This window comes from Tribolium castaneum, chromosome 6 (assembly GCF_031307605.1).
Source record: "Tribolium castaneum strain GA2 chromosome 6, icTriCast1.1, whole genome shotgun sequence".
Lineage (NCBI taxonomy): Eukaryota > Metazoa > Arthropoda > Insecta > Coleoptera > Tenebrionidae > Tribolium > Tribolium castaneum.
In genome coordinates this window covers 6905213-6924849 of record NC_087399.1, presented here as the reverse complement: position 1 = coordinate 6924849, position 19637 = coordinate 6905213, and the positions used below count along the sequence as shown (strand labels likewise).

The 19637-nt window shown below is 32.5% G+C and overlaps 3 protein-coding genes across 3 annotated transcripts in view; 1 reads left to right on the top strand and 2 right to left on the bottom strand.

Annotated features, from left to right (window-relative positions):
• The window catches only part of LOC660060 (lozenge), a 30630-nt gene extending 19605 nt beyond the window's left edge, over nucleotides 1-11025 (bottom strand). Inside the window, exons 1-3 of the mRNA XM_966322.5 lie at nucleotides 10875-11025; nucleotides 6468-6892; nucleotides 1720-1833 (exon numbers count right to left, since the gene is read on the bottom strand). Coding sequence (XP_971415.2) covers nucleotides 1720-1833; nucleotides 6468-6873 — 520 coding nt within the window. The 5' untranslated portion in view covers nucleotides 6874-6892; nucleotides 10875-11025. The remainder of the gene's footprint in view (nucleotides 1-1719; nucleotides 1834-6467; nucleotides 6893-10874) is intronic.
• A 3269-nt stretch (nucleotides 11026-14294) lies between these two features.
• On the bottom strand, nucleotides 14295-15388 carry LOC658401 (uncharacterized). The gene is made up of 4 exons (XM_970703.4): nucleotides 15229-15388; nucleotides 14997-15176; nucleotides 14646-14948; nucleotides 14295-14591 (listed from the first exon to the last, which is right to left on the bottom strand). The coding sequence occupies exons 1-4, from the start codon at nucleotides 15313-15315 to the stop codon at nucleotides 14346-14348; spliced, it is 816 nt and encodes a 271-aa protein (XP_975796.1). The 5' UTR covers nucleotides 15316-15388; the 3' UTR covers nucleotides 14295-14345.
• Nucleotides 15389-17478: 2090 nt separating this feature from the next.
• Nucleotides 17479-18729, top strand: LOC660127 (uncharacterized). Its single transcript, XM_015982701.2, has 4 exons — nucleotides 17479-17711; nucleotides 17757-18137; nucleotides 18185-18361; nucleotides 18416-18729. The coding sequence occupies exons 1-4, from the start codon at nucleotides 17490-17492 to the stop codon at nucleotides 18698-18700; spliced, it is 1065 nt and encodes a 354-aa protein (XP_015838187.2). The 5' UTR covers nucleotides 17479-17489; the 3' UTR covers nucleotides 18701-18729.
• Nucleotides 18730-19637: the final 908 nt, after the last annotated feature.

Below are 19637 nucleotides of genomic sequence, written 5' to 3'. Positions count from 1 at the left end.
GTAAAAAAGACTTTGTTTTGGAATTTTCTAAGCGTTTAAGTTGATTTTTCAGTTCGAAAATTACATATTTCGAGAAATTCTGAATAAAAAATTAAACCTCAGACATTGTTCTTACTCTTTGTGTGATTTTCTGCATGTTTTTATCTCAGAAACCTGAACTTTTTGGCGAACTTCATCACAAATCTTTCGCAAAATCTCCAAGTTTTTGTCAAAAATAAATAAAAACATCTAAACTATTATCGTCAAATTTGCGCCGTTTTTCAAGCATTTTTGCATAAAAACGACTAAATTAAGCTCACCATTGTATTATTTTGGAGCTCTTTCAAAGCTTCATTGCGTTTTTCGGCCAAAAATTTATTTAGTTCTCAAAATTCAAAATCAAAAATCACCAAATTTGATAGCAAAAGACAATTTTTTCTAAATTAAAGTGATTAATTAATTTTAATTTACTAAATAAAGCTCATCATTGCATTATTTTTGAGCTTTTTCAAAGCTTTATTGCATTTTTTGGCCATAAACTCACTGGCCGAAAAACGATCAAAAAACGAAAAAAATCAAAAAACACCAAATTCGATCGAAAAAAGCTTCATTGCGTTTTTCGGCCAAAAACTTATTTATTTCTCGAAATTCAAAATCAAAAATCACCAAATTTGATCGAAAAAGACATTTTTTTCTAAATTAAAGTGATTAATTAATTTTAATTTACTAAATTAAGCTCATCATTGTATTATTTTTGAGCTTTTTCAAAGCTTCATTGCATTTTTTGGCCATAAACTCACTTATTTCTCAAAATTCAAAATCAAAAAACACCAAATTCGATCGAAAAAGACAGTTTTTTTCTTTTTTTCTAAAAGCTTTCTAGCACTTTTTCAGCCTGATACACCAATGTTTTGTAAAATTTGGTCCAAATTTAAGAGAATTGTTTTAACCTTTTAAGCTAGAAAATCATTTATTTCCGTAAATTTTGTCAAAAAACATCCAAAAACTTCAAACTTACAGCAGATTTTTCAGTCCTGAAGCAACAAATTGTGATTGATTCAACCATTCAAGGACAAATTCGATATCTGATGGCTAATTTTTTATATTAGATAGGCTTTTTATAAAAAAATCTTTTCGAAGTATTTTATTGCAGGGATTGTATAGCATAATTTTAATTTTATGAGTCGTTATAAGAGTTGGTAGACTTTTGATGCTTTTCTTTATTGTATAACATTTGCATTAAACATCAAATTAAATTTTTTCAAATATTAAGTGTAATAACAATCAGAGATACGAAATAATAAAAGAATTCGATTTTTCATTCACGCATATTCTGTTCAACTTTGGGAGAAAAAATATTCTATTCAAAAATAAAAAAATAATCAAAAAAATAATAATAAAAAAATTGATCAAAGTTATTTTCGCTTTTGTGATGCCTTTGTGGAAATAGATTTTTTAAGACACTGAAGTCTGAAGATGGATTTTGGAAAACATTTACGAAAATAGAGTCCGGAAAAGCGTCATAAAGGACGTGGAACTCAAAAAATGTCTTTTTCATTTAAAGCAGCCCCGGAGGGCATTCGTTAATAGCCATAAAACGGTAATAATTTTCAATGGGAAAAAAGCGAGTCAAAAACATTTTGGAAAAAATAATCAATTTATTTCCTTATTAAAATCGAAATTAATTACGTTGAATTATCCACGGTTCGCGGTGTAACAAAATCCAAGGTAAATACTCACTGGTCTTCGATCTGGGTTCCCTGGGCCCATCCACGGTCACTTTGATGGCTTTGGTGTAGGTCGCGACCTGTGGCGGCGTCGTCGACACCGTAATCGTAATCGAAAACGATTTACCTGAAAAATAAACAATCAAATAATTTGAGCTGACTCACCCCGCCATCATCACTTAATTAAGTCAACACAACGAGCTTAAAATCACCAAAACCAAACCGTGCGGTTACACACTAGTTGCTCCAGCAGACTTTTTTCAATTTTCTGCGGTCGCAAGAGCGTTTTCTGAAAATGCGCTTATCTTATCGCAGCAGGTTGTGGCCAACCTGGATGTGGTCATCTTATCTATACGAAAATACGTTTTCCACTAAAAAAATAAATCTCCAGGAGGTGACAAATTGCTCGTAAATCATTTTGCTTTACTGGCGAGTTTTACGACGCGCGAAATATTGTTATACATTTTAAGATACAGGGTCGCAGGAAAAAAAACTGAAAAGAATTGCAAGTCAGCTAGGTTTATGAGAAAATCAACAATGAATTATTGACGAAGTATTGAAGTAATTAATTCGGGCAAAAAATTTAATTTGAAATTCGAGCGAACGAATTTCCGCAAGGTTTGGCGTTTTTGGTGAAATTTTCACCAGGTCGAGGCCGCTTCGCGGAAAAAATGGACAAAAGGCGATTGTTTGGACAGTGTTTTAGCTGTGAAATTGATTCGATCGATCAGTTAAGTACCGGTAGACGAAAGAAAATTGCCCAAATTTTATAATAGCTTGATTATTTTTTATTAATAATACTAGAAAACGCCTTTAAAATCGGTGTTTTAATTAAACCGCAGAAAATTTGGACACGAAACTATGGATACTTAAATACTAGGATGCGGCACGACGTTCAATTAAAACGTCCTCGTTCTCGTTAGTTCCACTGGCGTCGCACAGATAGCGCAATTTAAGAGCAATGAAAAAAAAAGACTATTGAAATAGCGTTCTAGCAACAAATCGAAAGAACATTTATTTTTATGAGGACTTTTATTAACATGTCTTAAGGTCGTAGTAACTACATTGGAAATTTAAAAGATTTCTAATATAATAGGCTCGCAAAAATTTCCAAAAAAAAATCGAAAAAGAGCAATTTTAGGGTTTTCTTGTTTAAGTGGCGTTGGTTGGATCACAGCAGGGGGGCTGTATTAAAGGTCCCCTCTGTGTGAAATTATGTGTGTTGTTATGTCGTTTTTAATGATTTTTTGGCTCGTTACGATGCGTACAATGTGATCAATATGTAACGGATCGGCGTCTCAATGACTCGAATGACTTTGCCGGATTCCATCTGCTGCGAGACACAAAAGACACAAATCATAAAAAAGAAATTTCGAACGCATCCCGTCCAAGACTTAAGGTGGGGACACTTTTGTTCGATTTGGTTAAGTGTGACGAGAGATATCGGAAGAGATTTCGGATAAATAAACAGTGATGACGTCGTGATGATGCAAATTGGTGGTTTTTGTTCTGCTTCTTCCAAAAATCTTTTTTGAATTTTTTGCTTATGTGTTATAATCAAATTACGCAGCTCTACAGCGCTTGACGGTTAACAATTTGAAGCCTCCAAGTTGTGCAGAATTAATGTATTATTTCTCTAATAAAAATAGAAAAAAATATATTGGGTAAAAAAAAACAAAAAAATGTAGATAGATCATTTATTTAAAATAAAAGTTTCTTTTCCTAAGGTCGATAAATTTTGGAAGAACCGCTTCGAACTAAGAAGTTCTTAATCTCAAGAACATCTTTTTGAAAAATATTATTTTTTTTTTCGGTGTATATGAGGTACGAAGAATATTCTGTTAGCTATTAACAGTTTTATTTCGGTTGAATAGAACCGCAGAATGAATCAGTGAATTATAACTTCATGACCCATCAGTCCTTAGACCTCGATCTAAGTAAAAACCGGTAAAAACCAAAGAGGTACAGAAGGTGGTTCAATTTTAGAAAGAATTTGCTTTGAAACAATATTTTAACAAAACTTTTTGAACTACTTTTCTTCATACTCTTCCGCCACCTCTTTGTATTAAGCCTTCTTTATAGCACCTTTTTGGCCGAGTGGCCTATTATCTAGCCATTTTCTACAAAATTTTTAATCTCATTAACATCTTTACATTTTAGTTCTTCAATGTCTCTTTATTAAGGCTATTATCTTCCATTGCAATTTTTCCAAAATAACTGCGACCAAATGGGCGTTATTGTGCAAAATCAAATGAAGGCTAAATTTTATTTCCAAAAAATCTATTATAACTCCGTGTGCCTTTCAAAATCCAGAAGTCAAAATTTTTCCGGCTGAAGCCATAATTGTAGGGTTTTGATGAAATAGAGTGTTGTCAATCTATACGTGATCTTTTTGACTCTAGAGTGAAATTATCACACGTTATATTGAGAACAAAAAAAAATCCCCTTCTTATTGTTACGGGCTAGACAAAGAAATTCTACAAAGAAAACAATGTTAAAGAATAATCTTGAAAAATTATAAACGAGACTAATAGAATTTTGAAAAGAGTGCAAAGCGGAATTTAAAAAAGAAAATTCGGAGAATGTAGAAGTATTTAGCTAAGAAAAAAATTGTGAAAATATACCAAATCTGGAAAAAAATATAAAAAATCTAAAGATGGGTTTCTAGAATAATGTAAATAAAAGAAAAGTCCTGATTTCTCGACTTTGTTTAGAGAAGGGTAGAGAAACAATGCTAAAAATAATCTGAAAATTGAGACAAAACTATCGAAGAATTTTGAAAAGACAAAATGAGTTCCAAAAGAGAATTTTCAGAATGTAGAAGAAGTGTTTACAAAATCATTTGGAGGATGGTCTAAAAATATTTCTTAAGAAGCATCCGAAGAATTTATTAAAGAATCTAAAGACAGCTTTATAAAATAATCTAAAGAAAACTTCAGATTTCAGATCTACAACGACTAAAAAATAATTAGAGATAAATTTTAAGAAAAATCTAGAGAATATTAGAGAAACCATGCTAAAATATTCTAGAGAAATTCCAAACAAAATTATCGAAGAATTTTCAAAAGACTGCAGAATAAAATCAAAAAGAGGATTTGAAGAATGCAGAAAAAACGAAGACGAAGCGTTTGTAAAATAATTTTGAGTCTAGAAAATAATTCTATAGAAGATTCTAAAAAAAATTTACAAAAGAATATAAAGATGGGTTTATAAAAATAATCTACAGAAGAGTCCAGAATTCAGATCTACAAACAGCTGTAGAAAAGTATCAGTGGAGAATCTTAAGCAAAGCATAGAGGAACATACAGAAACCATGCTAAGGAATAATCTAAAAACATGCTAAACAAAGTTATCGAAAAATTTTTAAAAGACGCAGTGTGGAAATTTAAAGAAAATTTGGAGAATGTGTAGAAGTATTGTTAATAAGAGAATTTTTAGTAGAAAAAAGAATCTAGAAAAAAATTTAAAAAAAATCTAGAGAAGAATAGAAAAACAATGCTAAAAAAGTATTTAGGTGAAATTCCAAACAAAACTATCGATGAATTTTGAAAAGACAGCAGAGTAAAATCTAAAAGAGTACTTGAAGAATGTAGAAAAAACGTAAGACGAAGCGTTTGTAAACAAAATTTTAAGTGGAGCCTAGAAAATAATTGTATAGAAGATTCTATAGAAAAAAATAACAAAAGAATATAAAGATGAGTTTATAAAATAATCTACAGAAGAGTCCAGACTTCAGATCTACAAACGGCTGTAGAAAAGAATCAGAGGAGAATCTTAATTCTAAACAAAATTATCGAAAAATTTTAAAAAGGGGCAGAGTGGAATATTGGAGATGAAGAATATGTGGAAAAATTGTTAAAAAGAGAATTTTAATAGTCTACAAGATAATTCTATAGAAGGATCTAGAGAAGAAAAAAAGATCTAGAGAAAAATTAAAAAAAAAACTAGAGAAGAATAGATAAACAATGCTAAAAAAGACTGCAGAGTAGAATCTATAAGAGAATTTTATTTGGAGAATCTAGAAAAAAACGTAGAAGAAGCGTTTGTAAAATAATTTTGAGTCTAGAAAATAATCTTTAAAACCAAACCAAACATTTAGAAATGAAATCTAGAATGGTTTATAAAATATTCTAAAGATAAGTCCAGATTTCAGATCTACAAACGGTTGTAGAAAAGAAACACAAAAATACAGAAATAGCTAAGGAGTAATTTAGAAAAATTCTAGACAAAATTATCGGAAAATTTTAAAAAGGCGCAGAAAATTTTGAGAATATGTAGAACACTTATTTATAGAAGAATTTTTAGTAGTCTACAAGACGACTCTTGTAGAAGGATCTAGAGGAAAATTTATAAAATAATTTAAAGAAGAATCCAAATTTCAGATCTAGAAACGGCTTTAGAAAAGAATCACTATAAAAAATAGAAAGAATAAGGAATACTCGTTAACCAAAAAAGTTCTAAACGGAACCAAAGACGAATTTTGAAAAGTCGCAGTGGAATCTAAAAATTCCGGTTATTTCTGAACCATTCTACTTTTTTAACTGGCGGTAAGAGCTTAAGGGCCTTACCCTTAAAATGAATAAAAATAGTCGTCTTATTCCTCAATAGTTTGGTCCTTTGATGTTTGTTTGCTCGCACCTATTTGTCGTATTTGCTCAAATGCATTTATTATCCGTCAGTACAAAACACTAGATAAATTTTCCGCTTTTCGCCCCGTCCAATTATCCGGCATCCGTCACGCTGCCGCCCCCGTTCACTCACCCCGTCCACTCCTCCCGACGAACCTCAAATCGTTAAACTTGGCCACTTGGTTCTTCATCACCGCTGTTGAATTCCTCAATTCTGCACAACAGTTCTCGTCATTGCCCGCTCTCACAGTCACTATTGTTCCATCGCCAATATCCCCCAAAGCTACCACTTTGAACGCCACCGGAAGCGTTTTGTTTGACCTCCAGTGAGTCGGAAGGGCCGAACACAGAAAATAGGGACTTCCAGTGCGGACCAATTCGCCGGGATGCTCCGTCTGGATCTCGTGGATGAGGTGTTCCGTCCACCAGATGTCCTGGTTGTTGGAGACGTAGCCCGACGATGGCTCGCACATGCCGCTGCTCTTCGGCCACGCTTCCTCCGAAACGGTGCAAGACGAGAGGGAGACTGGGAGATGCATGGGGCAGGGGGCGCTAATCCTGAAATTTGCATTCTTTCATCATTTCGGACCAAAATAATGCCCATTTTTTGAAGTTGGTTTTTCGGAAAAGTTGCCCCAAAAGCACCCCAACTGCTTTTTGTTTAAGCTTAACTCATTTATTTATTTAGAAAAATACGTCTGTTTTTGCGCTTATTTTTGAAAAAACAGTTTCCTTGTACGATTAGGTATTTGGTGAAATTCTTCTGAAAGCTTATTCTTAATTCTTTCTAATTTTGATGTCAAAAACGTTACTACTTCGTATTTTTCGTAGTAAAATTTTTTTGTCAATTTTGAAAATTTTGGACAAGGTAAGGTGTTCTCATTTTTGGTCTCGATCGTGTTCAAAATATAATGCCAATATTTTACTTTTTTGGGAATAGAAATGCATATTTTCTTCAGAGTTACTAATAACACATTTGGCTTAATTTTGACTCCAGATGCAGAAATTTGCATTCTTTATAGTTTTGGAGCAAAATAATCCCAATTTTTGAAGTACGTTATTTGGACAAGTTGCCCCAAAAGCATCCTTAATTATTTTTTGTTGAATTTTAACTTATTTATTTATTTTGAAATATACTTATAACGTCTTATTAATAACGCGCGTAAAAATTTTGAAAAATTGATCTCCTTGTTCGGTTACTATGTCGTAATTTTTATGAAATGAGTACATTTAGGTAGTCGATCAAATTCTTCTGAAAATTTATTCTTAGTTCTTCATAATTTTGATGTCAAAAAACGTAAAAAAAATTTTAGTCAATTTTGAAAACTTGCAATAAGGTAAAGTGTTTTCACTTTTGGTCTCGACCATGTTTAAAATATGATGCCAACTACTTTACTTTTTTGGAAAAGAAATGCATTTTCTTTAGAGTTCCTAACACATTTGGCTTAATTTTGACTATAGGCGTAAATTTATTTCACAAGAACTTAATCATCATATCTGCAGCCTGCAGTACGTTTTATTTTTTTTATAAGGTTTTTTAATTTTGACTCTAACCTTCATCTTATTTTTTAATAAGCAAGATGAAATGTGCATTTATTGTGTTTTTTTGGACAAATAAATATATTTATTTATTTGTCTAAAAAATACTTCCACAATGGGAATAAATTTATTCATTTATTTATTTTTATTTTTTTATTTATAAAAAACCTAATAAGATCTCACTAATAACGCGCTTCAAAATTTTGAAAAATTGATCCCTTTATTCGGTTACTATGTCATCATTTTTGTGAAATGAGTACATTTAGGTATTTGGTGAAATTCTTCTAAAACTTTATTCCTAATTCTTCTCAATTTTCATGTCAAAAAACTTTAATACTTCTCTTTTTTTGTAATTCAAAAATGTTTAGTGAATTTTGAAAATTTTGGACTAAATAAGGTGTTTTCATTTTTGGTCTCGATCATGTTCAAAACTTGTCGCCAACTGTTTTACTTTTGTAATAGAAATAGCTTTTTAGAATTCTTAACAAATTTGGTTTAATTTCGACTTTAGACTATAGTTTTTTTGACAAGAACTTTATCATATCTGTAGTGACTGCAGAATGTTTCATGTTTTTCTTCATATTCATATTTTCTAAGCAAGACGGTTCCAGGGTTTTAGAAACTTATTTATCGAGGGTCGTTTAGAGGAAAATAAAGTTGTTTCTACCAACTTTTTAACATAAAAAAGTTGTTTTTATTACTTATTTTTCAAACAATTTTTGAAAATTCTGAAAACTTTTTCTCTTGCCTCCAATTTTTTAAAATAAATAAGCATTACTACTTTGGGATTTTGAAAATGGATTAAAAGTTCAGTTGACGACACCTTTTCTTCAGTTTTTTTGGAAAATTTTTCGTAATTTCTTCGAAAACTTGACAAACGTCAAGTTACTTGCGAATTAATATTTAACTGCAATTAAAAGATCCTGTAAACCGGCCCTAAATTTTTTGAAAAAGTGACCTTTAATTTTGACCTGACCTGACCTATTTGGAAACATACAGTGGGATCTTTGAGGATTAAACAATATTTATTTTTTTACAAAAATGTCTCAAAAAGGGCACTAAAAGATTTTCATTGTTAACTTTTGCTTTTTTTGAAGAATAACGCTTTTGTACAGCATAGTTGTCATAACGTCCTTTTCAAATTTAATTTTTGAAATTAAGAAGTGGCCCTCAGGTTATAAAACCTACAGGAGAAAATTTAATTTTGGAAAAATGGTCGCGCGTAATTTTTTTCTTGTAAAATTATTCCTATCCGATCTTAAACAGCCTTTTTGTATCATTTAGTATTTCCTAATAATAGTAGAAATTGAGAATTTTGAAAAAACGGTTTCTCCGCAATCATGCTATTCCCGGATTTCGTTTTTAAAAAAAACTAGCCTTGAATTTTGAACAAAATCCTAAACGTCCCTCACGTTGTATTTTTTAAATTTCGTTATTGTTTCTTGGAAGGTGCGAGATAGACTGATACTATTTTGATGGGTTTGGATGGTATTCAGATGGGGCTGGGTTGGATACGGTGACTAGATCGAACCGATTTCGTAGAATCGTAATTGAAAAGAAGTGAACCTTTCCGGATTCCAATGGAATCGTAAGAAGCGATGGGAAAAAACAGTACCTGACTACAGCTGATGTCATTATTATTTTACATTATACCATTTTACTCGTTATCTTATTTTTTTAAGGTCTGTTTTTGACCACAACCAAAAAACTATTAATTTCAAAATATTTTTCGTCAAATTTTTTAAATTATTGTGTAAAAACTGTATTTCTGATATTTTTGCGAAAACCAAAATTTTTTTTATTGTTTTTTTTTCCAAAGTGTCCTTGTATAATTTTTTTGGAAAACTACATAAAGCCCGGTTTACAGATGACGAATTTAATATTAATGCGCTTTTTCAATTTCCAATAAGTTAATAGTCTGCTTGTTCCAAGTCTTTCAGATAGCGAGTCTTTTAGGTTATTTTGACCAAAGTCGGGTTTTTTTGGTTGTCTATTTTAATTATCTCAACAGGCTATCCTATCTATTCCTGTAATCTCAATGACAACTTATACATATACTTGCTCGTAATCCAACTTTATAAATATATAAAAATTTTCAAAATAAATGTTCCAAGAAAATTTTGAAATCTATAATTATCCCTTTTTTTGTTCTAACATTAGCTAGGTACAACACTGAATAATTGTCTTATAGGGACTTGAAATTATTCAAGACATAATAAGGGTTAATAATACTTTTTCAATTTACTTAATATGTTTTATTTTAGACTTAAAATTAAGTACCTAATTTCTTTAATGAGCTCCAACTGAAATTTCCAAAATTTAACTTGTAGTTGGAAAAAATTGTTGGAAAAATCACATTTTTGCCTTCGGCTTCCGGTTGTCTGTCTTTTATTTGTTGTATATTTTTTCCTCCTTAAAGTCTAAAGACTTTAAGTCATAGTTTACTGAAACCTAAATTTTGGTTTTACGTCGGAAAATATATTCCAAATTATACAAAAAAAAATATAAAAACTCTAAAAAAATTAAAATAAATTGATTAAATTCGACTGAAATAAACAATTTTTTTTCCGAAGTTACAAATCCCCTTTGTAGTCCAAAAATGGTCCTAAACCCGTTTTGCCAAAATCGAATTTAGGGCAACCGCTGATTCCATATTTGGCCCAAAAAACAATAGTTAATGCGAAGTTCGAACGGAATTTCAACCGCACATTTTGACATTAATTCAATAATTACGTCGCAATTTTCGAATAGAAAAACGAAATTTTGGAGTTCATTTAAAAAAATTCTGTGAAATATTTAACCCGACCTCAATTCCCGTCACACACTCTTCTGTTATTTGTTTATTTACCGTTTATTTTAGCGTCGGCCAGTTGGCAACATGTGGTTACAAAAAAAAACCGAAACCGAAAAAATCAAACCGCGAGTTCATTAACCAATTCGGTAAATAATCGCGTAGGGGAAGGCGGTCCAAAACCGCATCTTGGACAAATCGTCCACTCACCCTGTATCTCACTCAAAAAACCACCACACTCAAAACCTGCACTTGTTTTTTCGAAAAAATCATCGAAACACGTGAACGTCGCATCCGCGAACAACACCACAACCGTCGATTGTCAAATCGCGACTGACTCGAATCATTCATGGGTTCGCTGCGAGAGAGAAGGAGGATGGGTGGTTGAAATCGCGGGAGGCCGAGACCGCGGCACGCTTGATCCTTATTGTAAGAGATGAGAAGGTTGGCGATTGTTTTAGTGGTGTGGGAGGCGACTTTGATTCTTACAAAGGGGGATTTAAGGCGGAAAAGGCGGGCAAAGGCGGGGCTAGCAGCCGCAAATTCATATCAAATGCTGTTTATTTGGATTTATTTATGCCACTTGGTGATTGTTAGCGGAGCTGATAGTGGTTTGGCTGATTTTTGACGAGTTATCGGACGGTTATCTGCTTCCGGATGGACGGCCAAGGGTGTGAGAGGGGAGGCAGGCTTATTTACGTCCTTATTATTATATTATTTTTTACTTTACTTGGGTTAGTGTTTGGCAATAGTAAATAGTTTTCTATTTTCACGAAATTTTTATTTGGTGGTTTATTTATTTGTGTAATGGTTAATGAACTTGTGGTTTGTTTAGACATCATTTTTTCTAAACCACATGTCGACAACCAAGATTTTGTCCGACGCTTAAGATACTATAAATACAAATAAATCAAAACGTTAAGCCTGTGTTGGGATAACTGGAACCATCCAGAACTAATTCTATCATTAATTAATTAAATAATTTCCATTTTTTTTAAATTTACAGCGAGTCTGGGCTTTCGCCAGTAAAAATATTTTTGCCGGAAAACTTACAGTTTCTGGAAAATCAAACGTGTAACGTAAGATTTCCTTCGAAAGCAAAATTTCCGGTGTAAATCCGGGGCTTGTTTGTGCTTTTTTGTTGGCTTTTATTGTAACATTTCGAGTTTTTATTTCATATACATACCTATTTATAATTTGTGCGTTGATCTGATGGGAGCTATTCTCACATAGATTGTGTAATAGTTATTTACCTAACGAGTTTGGAAGGTGGAATTTCCCACATGAACAGTTTGTTTGCTGCACGAGCGTAGCGAGTTAGGTACAATATTTTTTGTAATGAATATCTCAAAAAAAATTTTTTTGATAATTTAGTTCTTTTTGCTGATGGGTAGGTAACATGTCAAACAATCATCAAATTGACATCAACTGTCCTTTATCTTAACAAAAATATCGTTTCTATCTCAACGGTAGCAGTACCAACCTACTCAATGTCCCTAGCCATTGTTGCTAAGTAAAAAACACCGCAGTACGGGTAATAACTACCTAAAAGCTATGAGTAGGTACAAAAAGAAAATTTTGCGATCAGAAAAATACTAAAGAAACTTTAAATTTTATTTTTGGATTGCCCTGTATATAATTTGGACTATGATCTGATACCTAAGCCTTATTTCTAAGTTTTTCTATATTTTTTTAATTTTTATTTTTAATTTTTTAATCTTTTTATAATCTTTATCTTAATCTTTACCTACCTACCTAATTTTAAAATTTTTTAGATTACAATTTTTTTTTAATTTTTTGTACTCCTTACTTTTTTGTTATTTTTATTGCTATTGGTATTGGTATCATTGCTAAAATTTCCATACTTACTCAAAGAAATCAATGTCTTCTATTTCAAGACAAAGTGCAGTCGATCTGGTTTCTTAAAAAAATGTAAATATTTTTGCTTCAAGAAACCTAAACTAAGTATTAAGATTCTATAGTTATAACATAGCTACAGTTATAGTTATATATAACTATAGTTATAGTTAGAATTATATCTAGTTACCTATTATATTATATAGGGTCGCTAATAACTAATAACCTACCTATGGATACAGCAAAATCTTTTTATTATTAAAATATGTTATTTTTTACTTAGAAATGTTATTTTAACAATTCTTATTAACTTTTACTTATTTATTATTTATCATTATTATTTTATTAATGTTATTAGTTCGATAATTTTCTTAAAATAAGACGGTATGCATATGTTACATTACAAAACTTAGAAAAAAATGCACTTCTTAAAAAAATTAAATTTGACTTTTCGGGCCATTAAAAAAATAAGTTAGCCTAATATTCACAGAACAAATGAAGATATAAATTTGATAATCATCTGAAACGATAGAATTTAAATAAGTAATTAAAGCACATACCAAATTTTAATAAGTTTTGATAATTTTTTTATAGTTATTAATAATACGATTGCGAAAACACAAGCTTAAATTTCGAAAGCTGTTCTTATGCAGCTAGTGTAGGTATTCGAGTTGTTGGAACATTTAAATTTAAAACACGTTGCTATGGGAAGCGTGTTTTAAACTAGTGAAAAGAGGTTGTTATCGGAAATGTGTTTTAAAATAGCGTTTATAATCTAGGATCCAGATATTAAAAAGAGGGCTTAAAATGTTACCAACAAGAAAAAACATTTTCAGCACGTGTGTGACTCGAAAACTCAAAATTTTTGAAGAATTTCATCATAAATCTTCTAAAAAATCACCAAATTTGTGCATTTTGGTAAAAATAATTAAAAACATTAAAAAGAAGGCTTAAAATGTTATTAACAAAAAAATTAAAAAGTTTTTAATGTTTTTAAAAAACGGCTAAACACAAGTTAATATAGAATGCGAAAATAGAATTGGAGCATTTTGTACCCAAAAGTGCTTGAAATTTAAATAAAGGGAGTAAATCTTCCTCTTATTCTTACATACGGTTTTGAAGTATTTGAAAATTATAGAGTTATGTTTAAAGCAAACACAGGATATCAGGGAATAGCTTTAATTTTTGTTTGTTTTTTGAAAAGCCTTAAGTATTAAAGGTAGCTAAAATATCTGACAAATAGTTTCTGATATAACGACGGAATCAGTTATTTTTTAATTAGTTTTTTGTTGTTTTTTCTCTATATTGTTTCAAATTATTAAACCACTTTTTTAAAAACTAAACATAAAAATTATTAGATGTTCAAAATTGTTAATTGTTAGTATGTAGTTTAAATATAGAAAAGGATGCCAAAGCAGCTGGATCTCTAACAACTGGATTTTTTTTGTCTATTGTTTGATAAGTAATTTTGTTCGGTTTCAAAATAACTAAATTCTTGCCGGTTGAATAAGTAAATTCGTTTAATTGATAAATTTTCACGAGTTTCTCGGAATGGCGTTTGCAAAACCGCTCATTCATAATTTTCCACAAATCAAAATGCCACTGCGATAAACTTCTTTATCGCTCTCGTCCGACTGTTTTCGGTCATAAAAATCCACGACTGACAGCATAAAATTCCGACGATAAGTCCGACCACAAGCGAAGACCTGTCCAACTAATAAAACTCAAAACCGCACACAACATCTACCGCTAATTATTTTTTAAACGCCGCCATCATTCATTCGAAACTTTATTACAATACATTTACATCAATCACAATTTCTCTCATATTGAATACACGAGAAACTCGTCTTCAACAATCTTCATTTCAACCCATTTTTGCGCATCGATGTAACTATGCGGCGAAATTTGCGCCACATCCCAGTCGGTACCAGGCAGCTTTTTGCTCAACATTGCAGCCAGGGCTTTGGGCATCACATCCGACTCGTAGGTGAAGTAGGCGTCGGTCAGCGCCTTCTTGATTGTCGTGATTTCCGGGTCTTTCAAATTACCGGAATCGACAACATCGACCTGAAATTTGGAACCATAACTAAAACAAACCTCATTTTTTGACTAGTTTGGTACTTGGACGTCGCCGTGGAAGACCTTGGTGGTGGTATTTTTACCATCGGCCCCATGGGTGATGAAGGTATACTGGGCGGCGTAGTTTTTGTCGTCGAAGACGAATCCGGTCTTTCCGTGTTTAATTCCGGTGAAAATTTTGTGCGATTTCGTGATGGGCACCTCCTTAATGTTGTTGCTGACAATCAAGGTGCCATTGTTTATTTGGGAAATGCTTCCCGCAACCACGATTTTTTCCTTGGTCGCAATTTTTGCCAACTTTTCGAAATCAGCTTCCTTGAGAGTTGCTTCTTTGGTGATGGTTTCCTTAAATTTTTATTGGGATTTTTGAGTTGCTAGGTTGATGGTACTTACAGAATTGACTGGGAAATTCATCGTCATGGCAGTTACTTCTTTCAAATTGCCATTATCGTAATTTTTTCCCATCGACATGATCAAGGAAACGTTCAATTTGTGTTCGTTGACCAGTCGAACAAATTCGGTAAGGGTCTCAAGTGTTGCGAATTTTTCGGGATATTCTCCTTTTTCCAATTTCTAAAAACACATTTTTGATTTTTTTTTTCGGAAAACTTGTTTAGGGACTCACGTATTCAGGTTTGTAGTCTTTGTAAACCGTTTTTCCCCTAGTCAAGACTAGGAGAAATGAGAATAAAACAAAGACTCGAACCAACATGATGTCTGACTGATTTCTGATCAGAAGTTTGTTTTGACAGCCGTTTTATTCGCGGGTTAGGAGGTATCGACGAGGTCAGGGACGCAAAACAGACAAAAAATGCATTATGTAACCCCTGCGTGATAGTGGCGAGGCGAGGTCAAGATAACATATTTTTCTTGTTTATTTCTGTTTGCTCAGAAAAATCTAATTATTAATAACAATAATAATAAATTAGAGGGGTCCTAATGAACTTCAAAGTAACCGTTTGATTTCAATTTTTTTTATTGAAATTATGTACAGGTATTCGCGAAATTGAGAGATATTACATGCACTATTCTTAAGAGTTTTAGAAATTATTGAAAATCTGGTATTCATAGAAAAGGGGTAAATTATTTTGAAACGCTGATCATAGACAAGGCTGGACTACGGATATCTAAAGGTTAGGATACGAATCATGTACAAATAAAATGTTCCTATTCTCGATAGATAGTTCTGTTAATGTCGCCAGAGAGCGCAGTTCTAAGTTTTCAGACGAATGAATTTAAAAAATGGTTGTATTTATCTAGCGGTTAACAATTGGGAAACAAAAAAATACAGACAGATAGAGCATTAAATTCTCAATAGTAAGGCGTAAATATAATGCAAAAATTTTATCGTAAACTAAATTAAAAAAAAAACAATTTTTACCAATTTGCACTCTGTCCCATATTTTTTAAGACGCTGCAAATATGGTTACAGATACCGGAAAAATGTTAGAAAGAAAGTTGTAGAGAATTAAATTTCCTACAAAAAAGTCCGCGAGACCATATCTCTGGCTTAAACCATTTAGGCCCCAAAGTCGTTAAAAGACACTCAAACGACGGATTTGCTTAATTTTGCCGGTGGTTAAGTATTGGAGAGTTAATTTATAGCTAAACCGTTGAAGATAGAAATATGGTGTCGCGGACTTTTTTGTAGAAATTTTAATGCTCTACAACTTTGTCTCTTATATTTTTTTGGTATCTTCAACCATATTCGCAGCGTTCGCAAAAATATAAAGTGGAAGGCAAAAATAATCATTTTACGCGATAATTCTTTGCGCACCGGGGCATATTTATCAAAACGCTGGGAATACGGTTGAAGATACAAAAAAAGCGTAAGGAACAAATTTGTAGAGAATTAAATTTCCTATAATTAAGTCCGCGACACCATATTTCTATCTTGTACAGTACAGGTATAAATTAACTTCGATACTTGACCACCGTAAAATTAAATGAATTCGTCGCTTGAGCATCTTTGAACGTCTTTGGGGCCTAAACCGTTGAAGATAAAATTATGGTCTCGCGGACTTTTTTAAAGAAAATTTAATTCTCTACAACTTTTATCTTAACATTTTTCTTGTATCTTTAGCCGTATTCGCAGCGACTTGAAAATACAGGACGAGGTGCAAATTTTAAATAATTTTTTCCTCATTTTTGATGTGATATGATATGAAAATTTTAGTGGTCAGTTTTTCTCAACATTTACGCATTTTGTTCCAAGTAATTAATTAATTGTTTGGATTTAAATTAATGTAAAACGATTTGGCGCAGAGGCGGTTCAGAAAATCCTGCGATTTTGTGTCTCGTTTCGTTTCCTAATTTATAGTTCTCCGTAGACTGATTAAAAATTTCTGAAAACTAAAAACTTTATTGCAACATCATTTTTGGTTTAATTAATTCTTTGTAAATTGCATGTGTTCAGTTAGGTCTAATTCATTTATTTTCTTTAATTGCGATAATTCGATGCCAAAATACACACAATTTGTGGTCAAAGGTCGCTGTCAAGACACCTAATTTGCTTGTTGTTGTTATTTATTGCCTTATTATTCAGCCTTGACTTTTTTGGGTTGATATGTTGACCAAACAGAATCAAAATCACGGGTCAAAAGGTGTTGTTCCTGTTTTCGCGCCACCCACTCGCCTTTATTAAACTGTTCGCAAGATTTCCTCTCAAGTTATCAACAAATCTGAGCATATTTCGAAGTGATACCACCCGTAAAATTTACTTTTGTCTCGATTGGAAGCTTTTATTCCATCCGGATCGATGTATTTCTTTGTTGTAATTACATAATTTTATTGTTTGGCCTTGAGTGATAACAACGTAAGTTCGGGAGGTCAGTGATAATGCATGTATTAAATCGGCAATTTGGGAAAATTGCAGTCAGTCTCGAGATGTTGTTCAAAATTGTCATCCTCTTACTGGCTTTAACGGCCACGCTCGAGGCCTCCTCCAAGCCTCTGAAGCGGATGCGGAAAGACCTCGCTTCCCTCCCGCTGAAACCCAAAGCGAAAGACCGCTTTAGCACCCTTGTGCGGAAAAGGCGAGAGACGAACGATGACGAAGTCTCGGTCGAAGTGACAGATGTGGAAGTTGTAGATATGATGAAGTTTTTTGTAAGTCATTTCGGGGATTTCCCCTTTTAGATTTGGGGATTTTAGATCGCGGCCGCCTGGGAGGAGGACAAGAAGGCGATGTTGAGCGATTTTTTGACCGATGAGACTAACCACGAGTCCAATATGACTGTCATAGGTTGGCAACGCGTGTTCGACGAAACGGGGAAAATCACAAAGTTGGCAACCATTCAGATGGTGATTCCCCCAAAACCGATAACCGAGATCGACATTGCGCGAACCGACGATGACGACGACGACGACAGTGACGAGGACGACGACCGGCTTTTGCCGCACGACGAAATCAACGAAATGAAGGAAATGTTCGAGCCAATGGCGAAACTTGGGATTCCCCTAAGTATGACGATGGAGACGTACGATAAAAAAGGCAAATGCGAGTACATGCTGTACATGGATAAGGACGAGTTGGTAAGCCTGACTCGCGTCACGTGATTTGGGGTAATTTGGTTTTGTAGTATGGCAAAGCTGAAGGTTTTGCCGTTTACAATAAAACTTCAGTCGCGACTGAGAAGGAAGTTAGCGACTTTATCGACAGTTTGAAACCTGCTGGTTTGGGGAAACCCTCAGTACTTAAATATGACGTCGACAACCACCTGATAGTGGACCATAGTAATATCAGACCACACATGTTGGTAATAATTAGCAGGGCCAACTTGGGGCGTTTTTCTCAAATTTTGTAAATATAGGGCGACGTTTTGGAACATTACGAGGCCACAGATGACATGCTGATTGAGGGACCGCAAATTATTGCCCAAATTTCGCAACAGTACCCCAAAGACAGTATTCCCAAACACTTGGCGACTGAATACAACAAGAAGTACCCAGAGTATAAATGGCGGGTTTTGGTCGATCCCGATAATTATTATATTACCAGAGACGTGTCCTTATCATTGAGTTATGATAATTTTGATTTGGACGAGAATAGTTACGTTTGGTACTTGGTGTACGGGGTCAAGAAGGCCAAAAAATAATTTTAAATAAATGTTTTGTGGGCTGTTTATATTTTTTTTCACAAAAAACACTTCCTGATTGTAACCTTTTTTGTGGTTATTGTGATATACTTCTGAATCGAAATATAGTAACAAAAATTATGTCACTTAAATTTTTTTGTAATGAATTTTTTATATGTATAGATCGTTTATTTTACGTAAAATTATCTCTTATTGTTTAATTTACAACAAAAATTATTATTTATTTATCATTCATTCAAGTTGTACATTCAGCGTGTTTAGCGAAAATTTTAAGGTAGATAGAGAGTGGCAGAACAAATCGATCAAGTAAGTATGTCGAAGATGCTCAGATTTTTCTTAAAAAATCGTTTTGAACTGTGATAAAAAATTAGCCTTTAAAATTATTGACAGAACGGTAGAAAAAAAATAACTTTTTGGCCCTCTCTGTAACTTTTTCAAAGAAATTTTCAACAGGTCAATTTTATTTTTTTTTACTGCTACATTTTGACACCATAATGAATTAATGAATGACATTTCTGACGGTATTCGTTTTTGAGTGATGGTGTAATTTTATGTTTTTAAGTTGTTTAAACGACAAATCACTGAAATTTTGGTTATTGTTTTAAGTAGTGCACATTTTTATCTTTCTGGTAAGTATAAAAAAGATTCAAAAAAGAAGAAAATAAAACGTTCAAAAAATTATTAAGAGTATTACACAAAGAGCTTTTTGTTCTTTATTTTATAAGGGATCATTGTTTTTTTTTTTTTGTTTAGGTGTCATATTTTTAAGTAATTTCGGGATAATTTTAAAAAAAATTGCCCCCTAATGAAATAAGTCAAGAATAAAAAATCAATGTCTATTATGTTTTATTGTTAATATTTTTTATGTTATTAAATTTTATTAAATAAAAATGGATATAGACGTGTATTATCTGAAACAGTGGATAAAAATGTCGGT